Source organism: Apaloderma vittatum, unplaced genomic scaffold (assembly GCF_000703405.1).
Source record: "Apaloderma vittatum isolate BGI_N311 unplaced genomic scaffold, ASM70340v1 scaffold8137, whole genome shotgun sequence".
Lineage (NCBI taxonomy): Eukaryota > Metazoa > Chordata > Aves > Trogoniformes > Trogonidae > Apaloderma > Apaloderma vittatum.
Genome location: NW_009724478.1, coordinates 1 through 19,592, shown reverse-complemented (window position 1 = coordinate 19,592; position 19,592 = coordinate 1). Strand labels below are relative to the sequence as shown.

The window sequence follows — 19,592 nt, the reverse complement described above, 5'->3', positions numbered from 1 at the left end:
TTCTGTCCTGTGGAGAAAGAGGAGGCTCCGTCGCCCGTCCAAGTGACGCCGCCACCCCCACCTGTAGAAAAGCTCCCTAAAAAAAAGACTCCCAAAACTGTGAAAACCCCCAAACAGCTCAAGCCATCCAAACCCCCCAAACCTCCCAAGCCACCCAAACCCCCTAAGCCTCCTAAAATGCCGAAAGTTAAGGGAGAAGGAAAAAAGAAAGGGAAGAAGGCAAAAGAGAGCCCGCCACCAGCCATCCCAAACCTCGACTTACTGGAGGCCCACACAAAGGAGGCCTTGACGAAGATTGAGACGCCAAAGAAGGGGAAGGTGGGTCGTACTTTAAGTTCGCTCACCATAGTAGGGGTAAAAACCCTCCTTCAAGAGAAAAATACTTTAAGCCACGCAGGATGAAACCCTGTCTCCACTGGAGCAAATGCAAGTTTTATGACTTTAGCTTGGCACCTTTTTTCGACCTGCTTGCTGTGATTTGACTGCTTGCTTGGTTATTGGTTTGATACGCCAGTCGCCTGCCCAAACTGAGGCAAGATGAGCGTGTTATTACTGCTCATCAGCATTTCCATAATCAGTTATCAAAGATGAAGGAACTAATTTCTAAAGCGTCTTTAATTGCGTGGGATTATGCTCTAGAGTCAGTGATTGAAGATAAAGCAATAGTTTGCTTCCGTTTTCGCCCATGTAGGACAAGGTTCATTTTGATGTCCCTTAATTCGACAGGTTTTACTTCAGCAGGGTCCAGGATTTCACTGAGGCACTGATGGAGTAGGGGATTGTACGCTGTTTGATAAGAAGTATCCCTAAGTCTTTGCTAAAATGCTTCTGAATCTCCTCATAGTTTGTAGGCAAGTTTGCAAAACCTGTCCGTGGAGCAGTAGACGGGAAGATTAGCAGGTTTTTTGTAGTACTCGTGGTATATCAAAGCATGTTTCTATATCAAAGAGAAGGGCAGCTAGTCTTCTGCATTCTCAGAAGCAGCAATATTTGATCGAAGCTCAGGTTTGGGTTCTGAAAGAAAGAATCAGAAGAGAATTTTTAAAAAAATACGCTGTATTCCAGATAGAAAAATTGTGTTTCTGTAATGTGCCAGCACTCCATCCTCATTAAGAGTACCTGCTGACTTTTTCCCCAGGCTGCAAAGAATGTTTTAAGTGTTCCCAATAAGGAAACTGCTAGTAAGCAGAATGAGGTGGAGAAATTTGAAGCTCGAGAGCAAAATAAAAGCAAAACAGAAGCCAAATGGAAATACAAGGTAATGTCTCCTGTTAAAATCTCCTGCTGATTCTGCCACATAGTGATAAGTTGAGGGTATTCATAGGTCTACCTCAGCAGAGAATACAAGGCACCAGTTTTCAGTTCCCAAAGCAAAAAAATTGGGCAGAAAATAATCAAGTAATCACTGATAAAAGAGCAGGGACGGATTCTTCACAAGCACATGCTGGATTGTCCATCTTCATCCTTGGCGAAGCCAGCGGGAAGACTTAATAATGACATTTTTCCGTGCTGGTCTCCCCTGTGGTTCTGCCTTTACCATAGTTCTACTACTTTAAGTCTAGGGTAGTTCCAGAGAAATCCATAACTAATGGTGGCATAAAAGCAGAGTTATGGAAATCTGAATTATGCCACATGAATTAAAAGCTTGCCTTCCTGGAGGGCTCGTGTAGAGTGAGTAAAATTCATCCGTAGAACAACACATTTTTTCTCCAGGTACCATTTCAGACAGCTCGCTCAAAAAAAATCTGAAATTTCACCTGCTTTGTGAACTTCTAATGACAAAGCTGCAAACAAATTCGCCCAAACGAAGCAGAAGTACGTGCTTTGTCACGTGAGGAGATCTCTAGGAGTCGTGAATCATTGACTTTAGAGACATTAAAGTTTTTGTGTTAACAAAAGGCACGGTTAATGCGATCAGATCAGTATGTACTGATTAATTCCGCAGCCAGCAGGGCTGAGGAGGGTATTAAGGTGATGCTTAAAAAATAATCAAAAGCTTCCGTCGTGCTGAATGACTTGGATATCAAAATAAATTTGTAATTCAAGCTTTTCTGAAGGTGTGACAGAAACAAGTGGATCCTGGGGATAAAATGCAATCCTGTTGGCGAGGTGTTAGATTCTGTCTTGAGCCACGCAGGCACGATGCTGATGAGCTCTGACTCCCAAAACGCGTGGTCAGTGTTTTACCTCAGTCTGTACCTATTTAAGACAGTGATATTTAAATTCAGCATCATGTTTGCGGCAGGCACTGCTCAAATTGACGCCGAAGTGCGTCTTGAATGGCAACAAGACCCCAAACTAAACCTCACATTAGTCTATGGGAGAGTATAATCCCCCTCGACAATTTGGGGAGCGTATTTTTCTCTGGCTATAGATCTAGGGATTCTCTGAGGTTACTTAAGAAACTGAAGCATCAACTACTCGTTTAACTGATTTCTTTTTTCCTTTTGGGTCTTTTGCCTTTCAGAACAGTAAACCCGATTCACTTCTAAAAATGGAAGAGGAACACAAGTCAGAAAAGACGCCTTTGTCAGGAAATAAGGACAAGTTTACATTCTCCTTCTCTAATAAGAAGTTACTTGGGTAAGTACAAAATGCGGCAATGCACACTGACTGAAAAAGCAGATTAAAAAGTCACTATTTATGGTTTTTTATACAGAAAGGTAAAAATCTGCCTTTCTGGTCAATGTACACTTATGTAAAACGTTCTTCTCTCTAGAGAAGTATCCAAGCTGACTGAGATTTCTGTGTGGAGATACTCACCGGTTTCCTCTCTGTCGATTTGCAAAATGTTTTCTAGTCAGTCTTGTTACTGGTTTGTAATTACTTATTTTTCTTTTCAGTTCAAAGGGAGTCAAAACCCAGCTGAATACTAGTGTGTTTGGGTCACTGCAGAACTTTAAGGAAGACAAAGTGAAACCTGTACGAGATGAATATGAATATGTGTCAGATGATGGTGAATTAAAAATTGATGAGTTTCCAATCAGAAGGAAGAAAAACACTGCAAAAAGAGAACTGCCCTGTAAGAGTATTTCCTGTTTTGTCTGTATCTGCACAACAAAGCCTTAGGTGTCGATCGTCCAAAAATAGTTTTTAAAACCTATGTGGTTTAGAATAAAGCAAGCCATGCCTTGACTGTCAGTCAAATATATGTGGGTTAAGGGTAAAGAGCAATGACTTTGTTTTTCTTTTCTTTATTCTTTTTTTCTCTTTAAATCCAGTTTTATCGGATAAAAAGGACGCTCTGCAACACACGCCTGTTAAGAAGCCAAAGGTGGAGTCGGTATCATACAAGGTACGGTTGTTCTTGTGTCCATCCCAAACAAGCACTCTTCATATGTCTTTAGCAACGGGAGCAAAACCACCTCTTGGGTTGTTGTCACATTGTCCCCGGCACTCTGTAGCCACTGCCTGCCCAGGACGGGCGGCCTGAGCCCTGCCAGGATGCAGTTTGATGCCAGGGCTTGAGCTGTGCGGACCCGCGCAGGCCTGGTGGGAAGCGTGCGGGGAGACCGTGAGGGTTGTACAGCATGACAGGAACGGGAGCGAGCCAGAAGAAGGGATGGGAAGGGTCAGAAGGAGTTTTCTGTCCTGCAGCTGGCAGGCACAGGGCTCTGTCCCCGGCTGTACTCCCAACCTGGGTCTGTCCTCCCGTTCCCACACGCTTCAACCACCAGCCGTCAAATATCCATGTTGGTGTTTGAACAGATGAAACTCAGAGTAATGCTGATACAATTAACTCACGTCATTTGGTGTTTCACGTTACTAGAAGGCCTTAATACCTATTATGTAGCAATTAAAGATTTTGTTTCCTATCACTTAGCAGAGTTTCCCTCTTAAATCTAGAATACCCGGGACTCGGCATGGTACTTAGTCCTGTCCCTAACTTGAGGCATGCCAGCGTGCCTGAGGATCGCTTCCCTTCAGGAAGCTGTGCAGCACAGGCATGAGTTTGCTCTGTGTTAGCATTGAAGCTCAGTGCTCGAAAAGAAATGACGTTTAAATGACATGAAAATTAAATGTTTTGCCCAAATTCGTGTTGTGATAGCTGAATAGTTGGAAAAAGCAAAATAGCTTCTTAACACACAACTGTAGGTGACTGAAATGTTGGGCCTGAAGAACCGAGGGATCCTTTTCATCCTGGTTTGGCTCAGGGATATTGTAGAACAAGGACAGACCTCCTTGCCTGAGTGGGCGGTTGACATCTGGAGGCCGGTGCACAGAGAACCGGGGAAAACATGCTGGTGTCTTCTGTGTGAAAACTTAAGGAGGGAGCCCAGTTCTGGAGAGGATGGCGATTGGCAGTCTGAGCAATAACAGCTGGAGCTTTAAAAGCCTGAAAGCGGGGCAGAAATGGGGAAAAACATTGCTCTGTTGTACTCTGGGCTACAGTGCGTAGAGATCCCAGCCCCAGAAGGATGGTTAGGTGCAGGTGGCTTCCTTCAGTGGTCTCAGGTGCCGTTGTTTCTGTGTGTCTGTGCCGTTCCTCTGTCAGATCTTCCTCTTGCCTTGCAGTAGAGATGGCAGAGACGGGTCTGCCCTCGTGTCTAAACTGGCTGCGTTAATAGTCTTGCAAGGTACAGCCCCCTGCCCTGATGCCAGTCTGTGCTGACAGAGATACGGCCACATGATAACTTCTTTTTCTCGATGGCTCACGATCTCGAGAACAGGAGCAGGGGCTGAGGCGACACCTGGCAGCACCGCTGGGAGAGTGCTTTGGTCCTCTGCGCAGGATTGGATCTCAAAGCTGGTTCTCCAGGGTTGGAAGGGGAAAGAAACACCTGCCATGCCTACAGGCTGCAAGGAAGCTGGGTTTTACTGTGTACCTCATTCCGTTTGGTTGTTTGTTTTCTTTGATGAAAGTAAATCAGGAGTGCCAACCCTAATTTGCAGGCTGCAGGAATGGTTGTGCTCTTCTTGTTGACTAACTCGGTGAGTTTCTGCTTTCTTGACCCTTTTCTTTGTTTTTTGCAGAGCGATGACTCGTCAGATGAAGACTTGCTTCACATTGACACAGAGGCAAAGCCAGGACGCAATTCCAAAGTAAAGAAAGAGAGCGGAAGTTCAGCAGGAATTCTTGATCTTTTGCAGGCAAGCAAGGAAGTTGGGGGTTTAGAGTATAACACCAACAGGTATGAACCAAGGGATGTTTTTTTCCTCCTACCTGTGAACAAGAATTGCTCTTTGTGGTTGTGTGTGTGTGAGTGTGAGAGAAAATGAATTTTGCAGTAACTGCAAGCAAATTCTTCCTTTATCCTGTGATCTGGAAGGAGAGGTGGGAAAGTGTCAGGGAAAATTGAAACAAATAGAGGCATTTCACATCTGTAAGTGCTGAATAACCGTTTTAGCAATAATACTATAATAGGTGAATCATTCAGAAGGAAGAGAGAGTTCAGTGAATGGAGCTTGAGGGCATGAAAAATGGTTTTTAATACAGTAATAAAGTAATGAATTAAATGGCCAGTGTTCCTTCCGTAAGGCATTGTAAGGTTCTGCTCAGTTCCCTAATTGTTGAATGTTTGAGAAAAGAAAACAGGGAACCATGTAGCCTTCCTTGCACCCCTGGTCATCCTTCTTCTCCTCACCAAAACACATGGAAAAACCCAAACTCTTTCATGGGTACTTCTGTACCTGAAATGGAAGTGCTTGCCTGGGCTTGGTTGTGTTTCCTACGGGACCACTGTAGGTGGACGCTGAAGCTGACGCTGGGTGTTTTGGAATATGGTCAGTAAAGTACAGCACTAGATCTTTTGGTAATCCAAACAGTGAACAGTGAGAAGAAATGCAAAACTGGGAAAAAAATAGTTCCTAGACTCAAATCCTGCCATTCAGGACTGTCTGGAATAAGCGTTTTGTTTGGGCCCATCTCAAAGCAAATGTGTGCGTGTGCTATTTTTACAGGCTGAGTCCCATCTTAAACTCCTGATAAAGAATTAGGTAATAGAAGCATGCGTGTCATTTTGAAAGAAGCCAATGGGGCTTTTCACATATGGAAGCGTCTCGCTTAACTCAAACCTTAGGAACAAATCCCCAGGAAGGGATTTTGGGTACGTCAGCTGAGTTTATGGCTTCCACGCACCGCAGACGTCTTGCTACATCTTACTCCCTGTGCTCTCCAGTGGCCTGCTGATCGATTAAAGGAGCTCTTTGCTGCTGCAGACTTAACTGAATGTTTATCCCCCATCTTTAAAAAAAACCACAACACAAGTATTCACTTAAGCACTTCCCACTGCTCTGCGGGGACTGCGGCCTTGGTGCTTTTGGAAGCTGTGGGCTAATTGCTGGCAGAAGTTTCTAGCCTCTATATACGCCTGTCGTGCAAACAAAGGGATTATTTGAAAGGTGTGAATGGCAGGCTGGGTGGTGGTGTGGGAAATGATGTGAAACGCACCGTAAGGCTGTTATTGTTTGGCATTTTAATAAGCCAGTTCCATCTCCGCTCTGCCTCTGCTGTAAAACCGCTTTCCCCGGGACCTGTTGGTTCTCCAGGCTGGTGGCTTGAAGCAGCTCGAAGCAGCATTCACCCTACTCGAGGTTCACGCAGCAGTTGTTGCACAGAAGCAAGAGATGTGTTGCACCACGTGTAAATCTGCTCTGAGTAGTAAAGCTGGATACCTCCTTCAGTGGTTGCCGGAGTGCCCTGGCCGCGTCTTTATCCAAAGCCACAGAATCGTAGAATCACAGAATCGTGGAATCATAGATTCATAGAACCTGCAGAGGAAGTAGAAGTAGCTGCAGGAATGGTCTGAGAGTTGAAAAGAGCCTGGACAAAGAGGGACTGGTGCTGTCCTCCTCACCTGTGCTCTGCCCTTTCTGGGTGTTGGGTGTACCAGGAAAAGTGCAGCTTGCACATGTGAAAGGACCTGTTAAAGTGGAATGAGAAGGTCCCCTCAGAGAGGGAGATATCTGCTCAACCTGGGAAAGATTGGAGGTTAAAAACTGTAACTGAGAATTCGGAAAGATATGCCTTGTGGTCGAAGGAGGGGAACATACGGAATAAGTTACCAAGGGAAAGCACAGAAGCAGATTTTATCAGAGAGGGTTTTTTTAAAAAAAGATAGTTCTTTTGATGTTGAGAGAGAAGATGGGATTTTTGATGGCTGCAGACAGAGCTACAGAGAAATCTAAAGGAGGGAGTGTTGCTGAACCAGAGACATCTTCAGGTTTAACCTTAATTTATTAGGCAATTGTCTCTTTCAGTGCTTAGATGGTTGCGAGAGATGAAAGCATTTTATATAGTCTGGCTTCAGGTGGGGTACATCGGCTGTGGTGTGCCAGGCAGCTCTGCCAGAGACAGTCCTGCCTTCTGCGCGTCAACATTCAGAGTTTCTTACTCGTTGCAGGCACAGTGACAGGGATCCTCATCTCTCTGCTGACGAGAGGTGTGCTCATGCCGAGTCTCCTTCAGGAGTTCTCATTCCTGCCAGGGTGAATAAAGATGATTTGAAACTCAGGGAACCTATTTGCTGCATATCCTCAGAAGGCTTATCTTGACAAGGCTGCTATTTCTAGGGAAGAGATCTCCTCTCAGTTCAGTCCCAGTTTTCCTCCGTTACAGGCTTCCCCTGAGCAAGGAGCGATTGATCCGAACGGCCCAGCACCTGCTGTGATTGCGGAGGGTGTGAGGGGAGGTCCCGGTGTGTCTGCAGCTCCCAGGAAACACAATTTTGGTTTTTGAGCAGAAGCTGGTCAGCAGTTCCAGGTTTTTCTGATCTCTTGAGATCTGGCCCCGACTCTGCGCTTGCCCTTTAAAAAGAAATAATGGGCCCAGCACTTGTCTGTTTGACTGTTCCCGTTCCCGTGAATGCCTTTTCCTTTCTGGGTTATGGTGCATAATGGAACTAGTCTTTATGTTGAATTCACACCTAGATTTTGGGAGGTAATTAGATCCGTGGGCAGGTGTAGCTAACTCTGGGAATAAAGTTGCCAGTGTAATATGACTCCCATGTTTGAAGTTTGGTGTAAAATAAGAAAATTTATCGACCATTGCAAGAACTCAAAGGAAATCTGCCTTGGCCACGTTTTCACTGCTCACCATTCCACGTGTAACATGGTTCGCTGCCGGCTTATGATGTGCCGAAATGCAGGGGTAAGTGGAAAAAAACCAGATTAATAAAACAGCCCTCCAAGATTCTCTTTGCTTGGGAGGTATATTTTGCCATCTGCAGTGGGTTAAAACTCAGTAGCAGAGGAGGACTCAGGCCTTTCATTTTAACTCCCCTCAGCCTGGGCTCGGTACCCGGTGTGTTTGTAGACTTGGCGGTTTTTTGAAATCCAAGTCGCAAACGCGGTTGCACGACTCGACTCTGCAGCGATTGCTGCACCGTGTGTGGTAGTTCAGTGGGAATGTGTCCTATCAATTTTGGCTCTTGTATAAACAATTAGGCTTTGGCAGTGGGTGTTGCAGCCTGATGGAGGAAAGCTCTCGATAAATGAAATTGCTGTGTTTCATTTCTTAATTACGCTAGGCTTCTTAAATGACCTTAACGTGCTTCTTAAAAAAAAAATAAAAAATAGAGGAAACGTGATATGCAAACAGAGTGTGTCGCAACATAACACCAATGTGGTCACATCTGACTCTCAGGAACAATTTCCATCGTTCTCTACTTGCAAGGCAGATAAAGAATAGGCATATATATGTATTTTTAGATATATGCATGTACGTATGTTCTGGATACTCCAACCCAAATGCTGGGATGGCATTCCCTAGATTGCTCTAGAGAGCTGCATCTCCGACATTTGTGTCAAGGGTAGCAAGGTGGGAGAGAGATAATGACAGAGGTCCTGCAGAAAGGCAGCTGCTGTAAATGTGGCAACAGGCTGAAAAAAATTGCAATGGGGCATGGAGAAAAAGCTTGGAGGAACTAGGAGTCACATAATCTTGAGCTGAGCGAAGTTATTTGTTGTTGCTAGATCTGATTCAACAATGCAAGGAAATACGGGGTTTGAGCTTGAAATTATTTTACCTCTGTAACCCTGTGAGATAGTTCTTGCTTCAGGTTGTTTCTTATTTCCATTTCCAAAAGGCTCAGTGGTTCCTGGGACTTCCCTTTGCCCTTATCTAGTTTTCCTCTAATCTTAAGATGACCCTGGTCGATACTTACTCAGATGCGAGGTGAGACGTTGGTGACCTGGCTGTGTGTCGTCCCTGCCCCTCTGCTCTCTCGGCGCCTCCAGCCGTCTGTGTCAGCAGCAAGGAGAATGGGGTAGAAACCCCCCCTCAGTGAGGAGCAGTCTGCTGAAATGAGTGAATTCAGTTTCCAAATATGAGGGGTCACCCTCGACTAAGGAGGTAAAACCTTAGTCTGTCCCTGCTGAATCGTGTCTATTCTTGTCACAGTCACAACTCTTTGCCTTTTGCCACCTGCTCTGGAACGTGCTGGCAGGGAAAGGATGTTCTTGGCAAGTCCGGGTGGGTGACACGGGAGATGTGAAAGCCCCAAAACTTCACCTGAAGGAATGCTTTCTGCCCTCCTCCCTTACGAAGGTACCGCTAGGCTTAAACCCGACACGACAAACGGTCGCAGAGGGTGCTGCGCGTAGGGCACGAAGCCGTCTGTGCCGTACAGGCTCTTGTCTTCTTCCTCAGCATCCCTGCTCCTCCTCGTGATGTCCCGACCAGCGCTGCCAGCCCCGGGGGAGACTTTTTTTAATCCAATTTTCCCTTCCATGATGGGGCTTCTTGCTACTAACGATGGGAAAACGTGCTGGCGGTTGCGGCCCCGGGGAGCAGCAGCAGGAAGGTGGTTGTTGGTGATGACAACGCACGTGACTCGTTAGTGGGCTGGCGAGCTCGGGCTGCTCCGTGTGGGTGCAAGCTGGGACCACTGGGCTCCGTACCGCCTCTGGCGTTTCTCATCCTCCACAGCCCAGCCCTGCAGGTCGTTCAGGTGGCTACCGTGCTGCGTTGGTATTTTTTCCGGCCCGTGGACGACGCGGCAGCTGCACCAAGGTTTCCCGTGCGGTGCTGGGAGTTGCAGGGCGAAGCTGGCAGTTTCCAGCACAGACCTTTTTCAGTTCCTGCGCTCTGCGCGGCTAAAAGTCACCAGGTGCTCGCTCCGCAGCAAACTGGTGTTGCAGCAAATCTCAGATCGTGTCTCCTTGTCTTCACAAGAGCGAACCCAAACAATAAAATCCTGAAAACGGAGGCTATGCAAAACGCTGAAGCAGAAGAGCCCGCAGCTTAAAAGAGTCCTTTTTGCTGTTCATCCACAACATCAGTTTGGTTTTCTTAGCTTGAGGAAAGGAAAGCAAGGCCACCAGGATTTGTGGAACAGCGGCAGGGTCTGCACCGTTGCCAAATTCCACCGTGCTGCGTGTTCGAAGGGCCCTCACCAGCCGGGAGGGGAGAACGGGGGCAGAAACATTCTGACTGCTTCACTCCAGCTCCCACCCTCCTTTTAAATGTTTTTTAAGACATAGTTGTAACTCACAGGTAGTTTATTCTCTCTCTCTTTTTTTTTTTTTTTTTGGTAAAAATCATTACTGAAGCTACAGAAAGGGGATATGGTCTTCCAGAGCTTAAAAATTTCTTCCTGATTCTTCCTGCTTTTTTTTTCTGTTTTTGGCTTAGGAAGCTGAAATGTTCTAATGGAAGGACACGCAAGCACGTGCCCTAATGAGAAACACTTTGCCCCGCGTGCGGCTCTTTGAGACGTTTCACCCACACGTTCAGGTTGTGGTTTGACTCTGGGAGCCACTGCTTTTGATCATATGCCACAATTTATTTGTTGAACCTTGTGTTGCTTAAGGCAGTTCCTCTCTGATTCGCCCGTTTAGTGGTCAGTGTTTGACGGTCTGTTTGCAGTGTTTCGAGAGTCCAGTGTTTGCAAAAGCAGTTGGGGAAAAAAAAAGGAAAGAAAATACATTAATTTCTTGTAGGTGGTGCAAAGTATGCCTTTGAGGGGGAGAAGGCTAAGGCATCTGGCATGATAATGAAGGAGTTGAAACGTCTTTTTCCTAAATCAGTTTTTCAATGTTCTTCTGTTCGTTGGGTTGCTAGCTGCTAACATGTCTTAACTCATTTTCAGGGTTATTTATGAAGGCAATTAGTCCCCAGAAACTCCCATTATGTTTTGTGTGTTACTCTATCCACAGTCCTGTAATGGTTTAAAGTGGATTAAATTAAAATCAAGCATGAGAAGGCGAGGTGGTGCTGCTAATTTACTTGGGAAATGCTGTCTGTTAGTGGCTTCTATGGGGTAACGGTAAAAAATATTACCACAGTGAGAGAATTTTGCTTTTCCCTGTTTGTCCAAACTCCGAAGTTCTGGAAGAATTTGATGGTGCGCTCTGCCTGATCTCTAATGAGGTTAACGTTCTTCTATGCTCTTCTATATTTTGGCGAGCGTGTTCTCCCACCTCGCAAACTGTATGTGCCCGTGAGAATTTACAGAGCAGTTGACCTCAGCCTGCTCTGTATTTCTTTCGGTGGTACCATGTTGCTCTTCCCAGGAGATCCCTGAGAGGTGACAGCCCCCGGTGTGAACTGTGGCCTGTGATCACGAGCTTCTTTCCAGTTGTTCACATTTCCCCTCTATGTAGCAGAAACCCACCTCCTCCAGTGCTCACCCAAACACCCTCAGATCTTGTCGCAGAGATGCTGCATTGTTGGAAATGCTGTCGAGGGCTTTGGAAAAGTTACCTGACCCTTCAGGCTTGCCCCGAGCCGTCACAAGCCCAGCCACCCCGTGCACAGCATCCTGGCTTCTGGGGCACTGACCCCAAATCTAATGTGCTGGCTGTGGTGTCACACAGAGTCACAGAGTGTTCAGGGTTGGAAGGGACCTCAAGAGATCATCTAGTCCAACCTGCCTGCCAAAGCAGGGTTACCTAGAGTCCAGGTGGGTTTGAAAGTCTCCAGAGCAGGAGACTCCACACCCTCTCTGGGCAGCCTGGGCCGGGGCTCTGTCACCCTCACATTAAAAAGGCTTTTCCTCATGTTTTTGTGGAACCTCCTGTGCTCCAGCTTGTACCCATTGCCCCTTGTCCTGTCATTGGGCGTTACTGAGAAGAGCCTGACTCTGTCCTTCTGACACGCTTTATGTATTTATGAATACTGATGAGGTCACCCCTCAGTCTCCTCTTCTCCAAGCAAAAGAGACCCAGCTCCTTCAGCCTTTCCTTATCAGGGAGATGTTCCATCCCTCCATCATCTCTGTGGCTCTGTGCTAGACTCAGAATCACAGAATGGTCAGAGTTGGAAGGTACCTCTATAGATCCTCCTGTCCAACACCCCTGCCAGAGCAGGGTCATCCAGGGCAGCCACACAGGAACACGTCCAGGCAGGTTTGGAAAGTCTCCGGAGATGGAGACTCCACAACTTCTCCAGGCAGCCTGTGCCAGGGCTCTGTCACCCTCACAGGTAAGAAGTATTTCCTTATGTTTAGGTTGAACCTCCTCTGATTTGTGACCATTAAAGAGTTTCAGGGAAGTCTCTCCTAGCTGCACCGTGCAGGAAAGGAGTTGCAGTTGAAAGGAGTTGACTGTTCATGAGGAGTTCATCTTTTTCTGGAATCACTAATCACTTTTGTGTTTCTCAATGTTTCCCTGCAGTCAGCCACCTGCCTCCCCCAGCACACAAGAAGCGATCCAAGGCATGCTATCGATGGCGAACCTCCAGTCCTCCGAGTCCTGCCTCCAGACGTCGTGGGGTACCAATCAGGCGAAGAATAACTCCATCTCCACGCAAAACTCTAAAAAAACGGGCGGCAGCGGCAACAAAAACGCCGGCAAGCGGTTACTAAAGAAAAGCACAAAGAACAGTATTGACATCGAAGACTACGATGAAGATCAGGACCACTTAGATGCCTGTTTCAAAGACTCAGATTACGGTAAGGACAAATGAAACAGCCCGAGCGAGTATGTGCCCAGGTATGCATGTACCTGTTTGCGCATGTTTGCAAATACCCCTCCATATTTCTCATGGTGCGCTTGCTCGCTTCGAGTCACGGTAAGATCACCTGAGTGTTTTGGTAAGGAGGAGAGCGAATAACAGGAGGTCTGCATGGCGAAATTAAGCAAACGCTGTCAGACTGGTAGCGACGGGACCATCCAGACAGACGTGCCTGTCTGAGGCGTGTTGCAATCAGAAGGGTCTAAGAGGCACAGAAGCCCACCGAAATGGCAGCAGTCGGCCAAGAAACAGGAAACTGTCCCAGAAATGTGTGTCAGGGACTGGTACTTCGGGAAAAAACGTCCTTGTCTGCGCAATAGCAATAAGATGTCTAGCTAAGATGAGCGAGAAGTTGAATTTGCCCTTGGAAAAGGGATCCGATGGTATTTTTGGGGTTGGCAGAGAACGCAGTCATCTGAAGCAGAAATGGGCACAAAGTCAGTTTGCCCCAGTTGTATCAATTCTGCCGTAAGGATCTGCAAGAGCATTTTTGGGTGTAAGAAGTGACGAAGTGAAGAAAAGTAATAACGTGAAGACCGATATGACATGGAAAGCCTGAGGTCCCAAAGAAGACCAACCAACCTCTTGTTGGTAGAGGTTTGGGGGATGTAACAAGAGAGTCCGTGTGTGTGTTTAAGTCTCCCTGGCGAGCGTGGCCGTCAGAAGTCATTTCTGATTTTGCATTATTAACAGAGATGCTGGTCAAAATGGAGATGCTGTGACGTGTTGCAGAAGGCTGCCCAGCCATTTAGAGTGCGCAGCGTGCGCTGAGGTGCAGTGGTTGTGCTGGAAGGTGCTTTGGGACAGAGCAGCCCTGTGAAAGGATGTGATTTACAGATGGAAGGGGGTGATTTACAGATGAGGGAAGTGATTTACAGACAGGGGGGTGATGTACAGACAGATACTACCCATGAGCAAGGCTCTGCCGAAATAGCCAGTGATGGCAACTGGCAAGAAAATCAAACATAAGGGAAAAAAAAAATATGCAGAAACTCCATAATACAGGGTGGGACAAAGTTTAGATGGGTAAGTTGGTGTTTATCCCAAAAGCCTTTAGTAGAAGGGTTCACATTCATCTTTTGGACACTCACACCATGTCTCATTTGTCTCTGCCTGTGTGGGAGCCATCCGGGCCAGGAAGGTGTGGTGCTGAATGAAGTGGTTGGCTGATGTGTCTTCAGCACCAGTCTAGCTTGAGATAAGGAAACCTCTTCGTGTCTCTTCTTGCTCTGCAGCCATTCCACAGGCAAGAGGAAGACTCCTTTTTCCTGTTTGAGAAAGTTTCACTGTGTATCCTAAAAGCACCTGGTCACAGTTTAATGACGGTAGCTCCCACGTGTAGGGTGTGGATGAGAGCAGGAGAAAGTCCCCTGCGTTTCGCAGCCGTGTCACCGCTCAGTGAGACTTCTGGAAGACCTTGCTGTTCCACCGGTGATGCCTGTACAGAGCAATTAGGCCTCTCTGTAGGGTAGAGCTGTTTTCCACACTGAAACTATTACCCTTTGTTTCCTACCGTAGTTTACCCTTCTCTCGAATCAGATGAAGATAACCCAGTATTCAAATCGCGATCAAAGAAAAGGAAAAGTTCAGATGATGCCCCTTACAGTCCAACGGGTAAGTCCATGTGGTCTGTGCTGCCCAGGCTCAGGCTACGTCATGCAGGTCCCCAAAAAGCACCTGTTTTGAAGGAGCATGGAAATTGTAAGACCACAACTAGCAATTTCTTTACCACAGGAAGAAATAATCCTTTTCAGCACAGTGGGAGGTCCTGCACCGGGCTCGGGGCAGTCCTTGTTATCAGCGCAGGCTGGGCATGAGGTGCTAGAGAGCAGCCCCGCAGAGGGACCTGGGGGTGCTGGTGGGCCAAAAGCTGGACGTGAGCCACCACCGCGCGCTCGCAGCCCAGAGGCCAATCGCATCCTGCGCTGCAGCAGAAGCAGCGTGGCCGGCAGGGCCAGAGAGGTGACTCTGCCCCTCTGCTCCGCTCTGGGGAGACCCCACTGCAGTTCTGCGTGTGGCTCTGGGCCTCCAGCACAAGGAGGACGTGGACCTGCTGGAGCGGGCCCAGAGAAGGCCACCGGAGGGGTCAAAGGGCTAAGACGATCAGGGGACTGCAGCACCTCCCATACGAGGACAGGCTGAGGGAGTTTGGGCTGTTCAGCCTAGAGAAGAGAAGGCTCCGGGGAGACCTTACAGCGGCAGTGCCTGAAGGGGCTACAGGAAAGCTAGGGAGGGGCCGTTCACAAGAATGTGTAATGACAGGATGAGGGGCAATGGTTTTAAGCTAGAGGAGGGTGGACTCTGATTAAATGTTAGAAAAAAGTTGTTTATATGAAGGTGGTGAAACACTGGCACAGGTTGCCCAGAGAGGTGCTGGAGGCTCCATCCCTGGAGACATCCAAGGTCAGGCTGGATGGGGCTCTGAGCAGCCTGATATAGTTCAGGCTGTCCCTGCTCACTGTGGGGGGGTTGGCCTAGGTGACCTTTAAAGGTCCCTTCCAGCCCAACACGTTCTATGATTCTGTGATACACTGGGACTCATGCCGAGCAGTGTTGACCTTCTGTCAATCGGTTGGTAGGAAAATGTCATTCCTCAGTGGGCTGTTGGTTTATTTCTCTTCACACTCTTGTTGCTAGAACAATGGTGGCCACATTAGCAGTGGTGTAACAGTGAAACCCCAGAGAGCCAAGGAGCTGTAGCTTTTAGGTGTAGACTGTGTAAAGAATAATTAGAGAGTGGGAACAGTCTCCTCTGGGGCCAGCCAGAGTCAGTGGTCTAGAAGGGTGTTTTTGTTGCGCCTCACCGGAGGCAGCAACAGGCCAGGGGGCCCTTAGACCTCTAACAGGGGAGTCTCAATGGCTTGCTGTGTTTGTGACAAACAGCCCATGCCTCATCAGCTTGTGGCACTGCATGTCGACCCCCAGCTGGTGGGGCAGGGGATACTGTCCATTTGGTAACGATGCTGGAGCTGCTCATATCCATAGCGTAGGCAGGAACCTCCAGTGGCTTTGGTTCCAGGTGAGTGCAGCCACCAGTGAAGCTGCTCAGCTGTGTCACATCTTCATTGGCAGCCTCTCCCCAAGCTGCTGTGACTGGAGGCTGTTGGCACCTCCTGCCTTTGCACGAGGCCTCAGGAAGGAAGGGCAGAGCCTGCAGCATCCCTGGCCCTCAGGAGGGCAAAGCCTCGCTGCCCCGCGCGTCATTACGCTGCTCACACGGGTACGTTCTGCACGTCTCACCTGCCTCTGCTTTCCTTGCAGCACGAGTCGGCCCCTCGGTGCCTCGACAAGACAGACCGGTGCGGGAGGGCACGAGAGTCGCCTCCATTGAAACCGGACTCGCCGCTGCTGCCGCCAAGTTGTCACAGCAGGTGAGGGTTGCTCAAGAAGTAGTAGCTGTCAGGAAAGGAAAGCCCTCTCCCCAGCCGGCAGAGTCGTGCCCAAACAGTGGCGCAGTGCCGGTCCTTCTTGGGGTTTATTCATGCCAGTGACACAAGGCTCAGCAGTTGCGGGGAAATAAATGGATCAAAAGCCCAATAGTGTCACGCCATACCTGGCAACGCCACGGCGCAGAGCAGGTGATGTGTTGGAAGCGTAGAGAAGTGTGAGCGAGTGAGCATAGCTACGAGGCTAAGACAGAAGGAGGCTGCCCAAAAGGAGGGTGCGTGCACTGCGTATGGATGTGTACTGGAGAGCCTGAGCGGTGTGATTGCCTTGGCGGAAAACGGCTGCTGGGAAGCGTAAGGATTCACTCCCAAAGATCTGGTGATTTGTGAGTAACCATGGGTCAGCGTAGCAGAGGTGTTGAGACACTTTGGGTGTTGCTAAGTCTCTGAAGAGGTCAGGTAGGTGCTAAGTGCCTAATGCACACAGGCCCCACAAACGTGACACCACGAGGCGTGAAGGCGATGAGGTCTGCTGGTGAGACGCTTTGGCAAGTTGCTGGAGATGCAAGTTTTGTTGGCCTGAGGCCTCTGTTCGGCGTGCTGTTGAGTAGAAGAGCTCGTAATAATGGTAGCAGGGTTTCACCAAGAAGTGGACTGAAAATAGGCAAGGGAGACAGGGTGGCAACAGACCACCATTCTTCTGGTGTGTATGTGGAAGTGCAGTTACAGGTCGAGATATATCGTGTGTGTGTCCTAGCAGGAAGCAGAGTCTGTGAAATCAGTGGGATGTTTAACATCCTCCATGCTGTTGTGAAAGCGTGTGAAGATACCTGAAGATAGGAGGTACCAGTTTTTGTGGAACATCGAAAGATTTGTTCATGCCAAACCGCGCTGGTCTCCTGAGGAAGGGTCGTTTTGGTCCTGGCTGGCTCCTGCTCGCCACAGGGTACGTGATATTAACAAACAAGGAGGCTCAGCAGCACAAGGCACATACGTAGATGCAAGAAAGGCAAACGTGTGTGCGCAGCAGAGCAAGCTGTGAGCGAGATGGTATCGGAACAGACCCCAAGCAGTTTGTACGTGGCAAGCTTCGTGGGTTTTCGTTGTATCAGGACCCTAAGCAACGCCGCCGGCCCTTGCCATAGCTAAAGGTCTTCTGGGGAATTAATCTGAGCTTCATGTTTGTCATTTTAAAGGAGGAACAAAAAGGCAAGAAGAAAAAAAATACCAAAAAGAAGCTGTCAACCAACAACGCGAACAAAGCGGCTCAGGAAGGCAGCTCGCCAGAGCCGAAGCTGGAGTCACATGCCAGCAGCCTCACAGATCACGAGTACACCGCAGGGGCCAGCACGTTTGGGGTCGCCCAGCCTAACAGGGGATCGCAGCCGATGGCACCCGGTGTTTTCCTCACACAGAGGAGACCCTCATCATCCTCGCAGAACAATGCCTCCGCCAAAGGTACCAGGAAACGCCTGGGGTTATGCTGTAGGAATGGGGAAGGGTGAACTGGTCGCATAATCTGTGCCTTTTGCAGGGCCCTCACGTGTTGTGCTTGGCGTGGGTCTGTAGAAGTGCTTCAGCAAGGTCAGGTCTGGTCGGAGGTAGGACTTGTGGCCTTGGCTGTCCCGGTGCCGTGGGCCCAAATATGTGCTTGCTGCTGGGCTGTTTGTTGCAGGATGTGAGGCGTGCCGTGCTAGGAAGTACATCCCGTGCTAGGAAGTACTCGTGGGCATGTCCTGAGGCTCCTGAGGAACACCTGCAGCGGTCACATCAGAGTCCAGCCTGTCTGGTGAAGCCTTGTCCAGGGGAAGACGCCATCTATGAAGGCTGTTCTGCCCAGGGCTAGGTCAGGCACTGCTGTGGTTGGGTGGTTGTAACACCGAGACCTTTGCTGACAGGTGCACGAGGAATATCCTACCCAGCGGGTGTAGAGCAGTGCGAATCCGCAAACCGGTCCTGGGAGGTGCCACAAGGGAGCAGAGGAATGTCAAACCTTGGGAGTAACCCAGCTACACAACCAAAGCCAAGAGAGAGGAAGAGGTCGCTTGCTGTCTGCCGTAGGGAAAACTGAGGCTGTGCTGGAGCCTGGGCTAGGACCTCCTATTCTCTGCTTGAACTTTGCTCAGAAAGCGTGACAGAGGCAGGTGTGTGGGACAGGCACCGCGTAACGTGAAGATGAAGCATGAGATCCCACTGGGAGAGGTTCTGGGTGTAAACAGCGAGGCAGATGTTTTCTGCGTTCACCTGTATTTGAGTGGAGGAAATTAGAGGTAGTGCACAGCATCCTGGCAAACAATAAAACATCAGAGCAGCTTGAATGGGCCATACAGAGCCCGCGATAGGTGCTTGGGTCCTGCCAGGAGGTGGTAATACCTGGGGCCATCTGCAGAACCAGAGCGGAATGAACATATTTGCCTGAGATTGTGGCTGTGGGAGATGGTGGCATTAGTGAAACGGGTTCAAGCCAGTGGAAGAAGTGATGGGAAGAGGAGTGCTGAATGGAGCCGAAGCCCAGGTTGGCCGTTGAGCTGGGTGGCCAAGTCAGGGCGTCGTGAAGGGACCCTGACCAGGCACGTGGATCGCACCTTGCCCATGGTATGGCTCAGCCCTCGGAGAAGGGAAGGAGCCGTGCACCAGGAAAGCGAGTGGCTGACCTCGCAGGGAGCAGAGCGCTTTCAGGGCCTCCTGTTCAGGGTCTTGGGAGAGCTGGGGTCACCAAGGGGACTTCAGGGCATCTCTCTGCATGGAGCACAAGTGTCCTGAGCCTGGGGGCTTCCAGATTGGGCATCTGGGAATGAAGGAACTGTGGAAGGAGATGGTGGGATGAAGCAGAATTAGGGAGCTCTAGGACATCCTCAGAAAAGGTCTCCTAAAGAGTGAGGCGAAAGGATGAGAAGTGAGGAAACTTCCCATGGAAAGTGTCACCCACACTGTCATGATCTGTAAAGCTGGGGTGCTTGAGGCAGGTGGGAAAAGTGGAGAGGAGCTGACTCTCTGCAGGTATCACAGGGCGGTGGGACGGGAAGAGGCTGCGTGGGCTTGCGTTGCACCCGGTGGTCCCCGGTACCTTGGGGACAAGGGAGATTTTTGGTGGTAGCTGGTGGGAACGTTGTCCGCTTCAGACGTGTTGTAGTGCCTCGGTGCCAGCCTGAATCTGTCAGAAGAAAGTTTGTGTGCGTGTGTGTGTGTGTTTGCACGCATGTCTCAGCCTCCTTCTGTCAAGGCTGGAGGCAGGTTGGGGGGAAGAGAGGGCAAGAAGAAATGGGAGCTGTGGTGGTACGTGGGTTGGTCCCGGTGCTGCAGGCAAGGGG

The 19,592-nt window shown here is 48.9% G+C and overlaps 1 protein-coding gene across 1 annotated transcript in view; it reads left to right on the top strand.

The window, feature by feature from the left end:
* The window catches only part of LOC104276267 (lysine-specific demethylase PHF2-like), a gene marked incomplete at both ends in the record, with an annotated part of 37,734 nt that extends 19,968 nt beyond the window's left edge, over positions 1-17,766 (top strand). Inside the window, 10 exon segments of the mRNA XM_009872522.1 lie at positions 1-318; positions 1,139-1,258; positions 2,468-2,583; positions 2,844-3,022; positions 3,222-3,295; positions 4,975-5,132; positions 12,556-12,833; positions 14,414-14,509; positions 16,157-16,266; positions 17,478-17,766. The exon segment at positions 1-318 is cut by the window's left edge and continues 78 nt beyond it. Of these exon segments, the coding sequence (XP_009870824.1) occupies positions 1-318; positions 1,139-1,258; positions 2,468-2,583; positions 2,844-3,022; positions 3,222-3,295; positions 4,975-5,132; positions 12,556-12,833; positions 14,414-14,509; positions 16,157-16,266; positions 17,478-17,766 (1,738 nt within the window).
* Between the last annotated feature and the right edge of the window lie 1,826 nt (positions 17,767-19,592).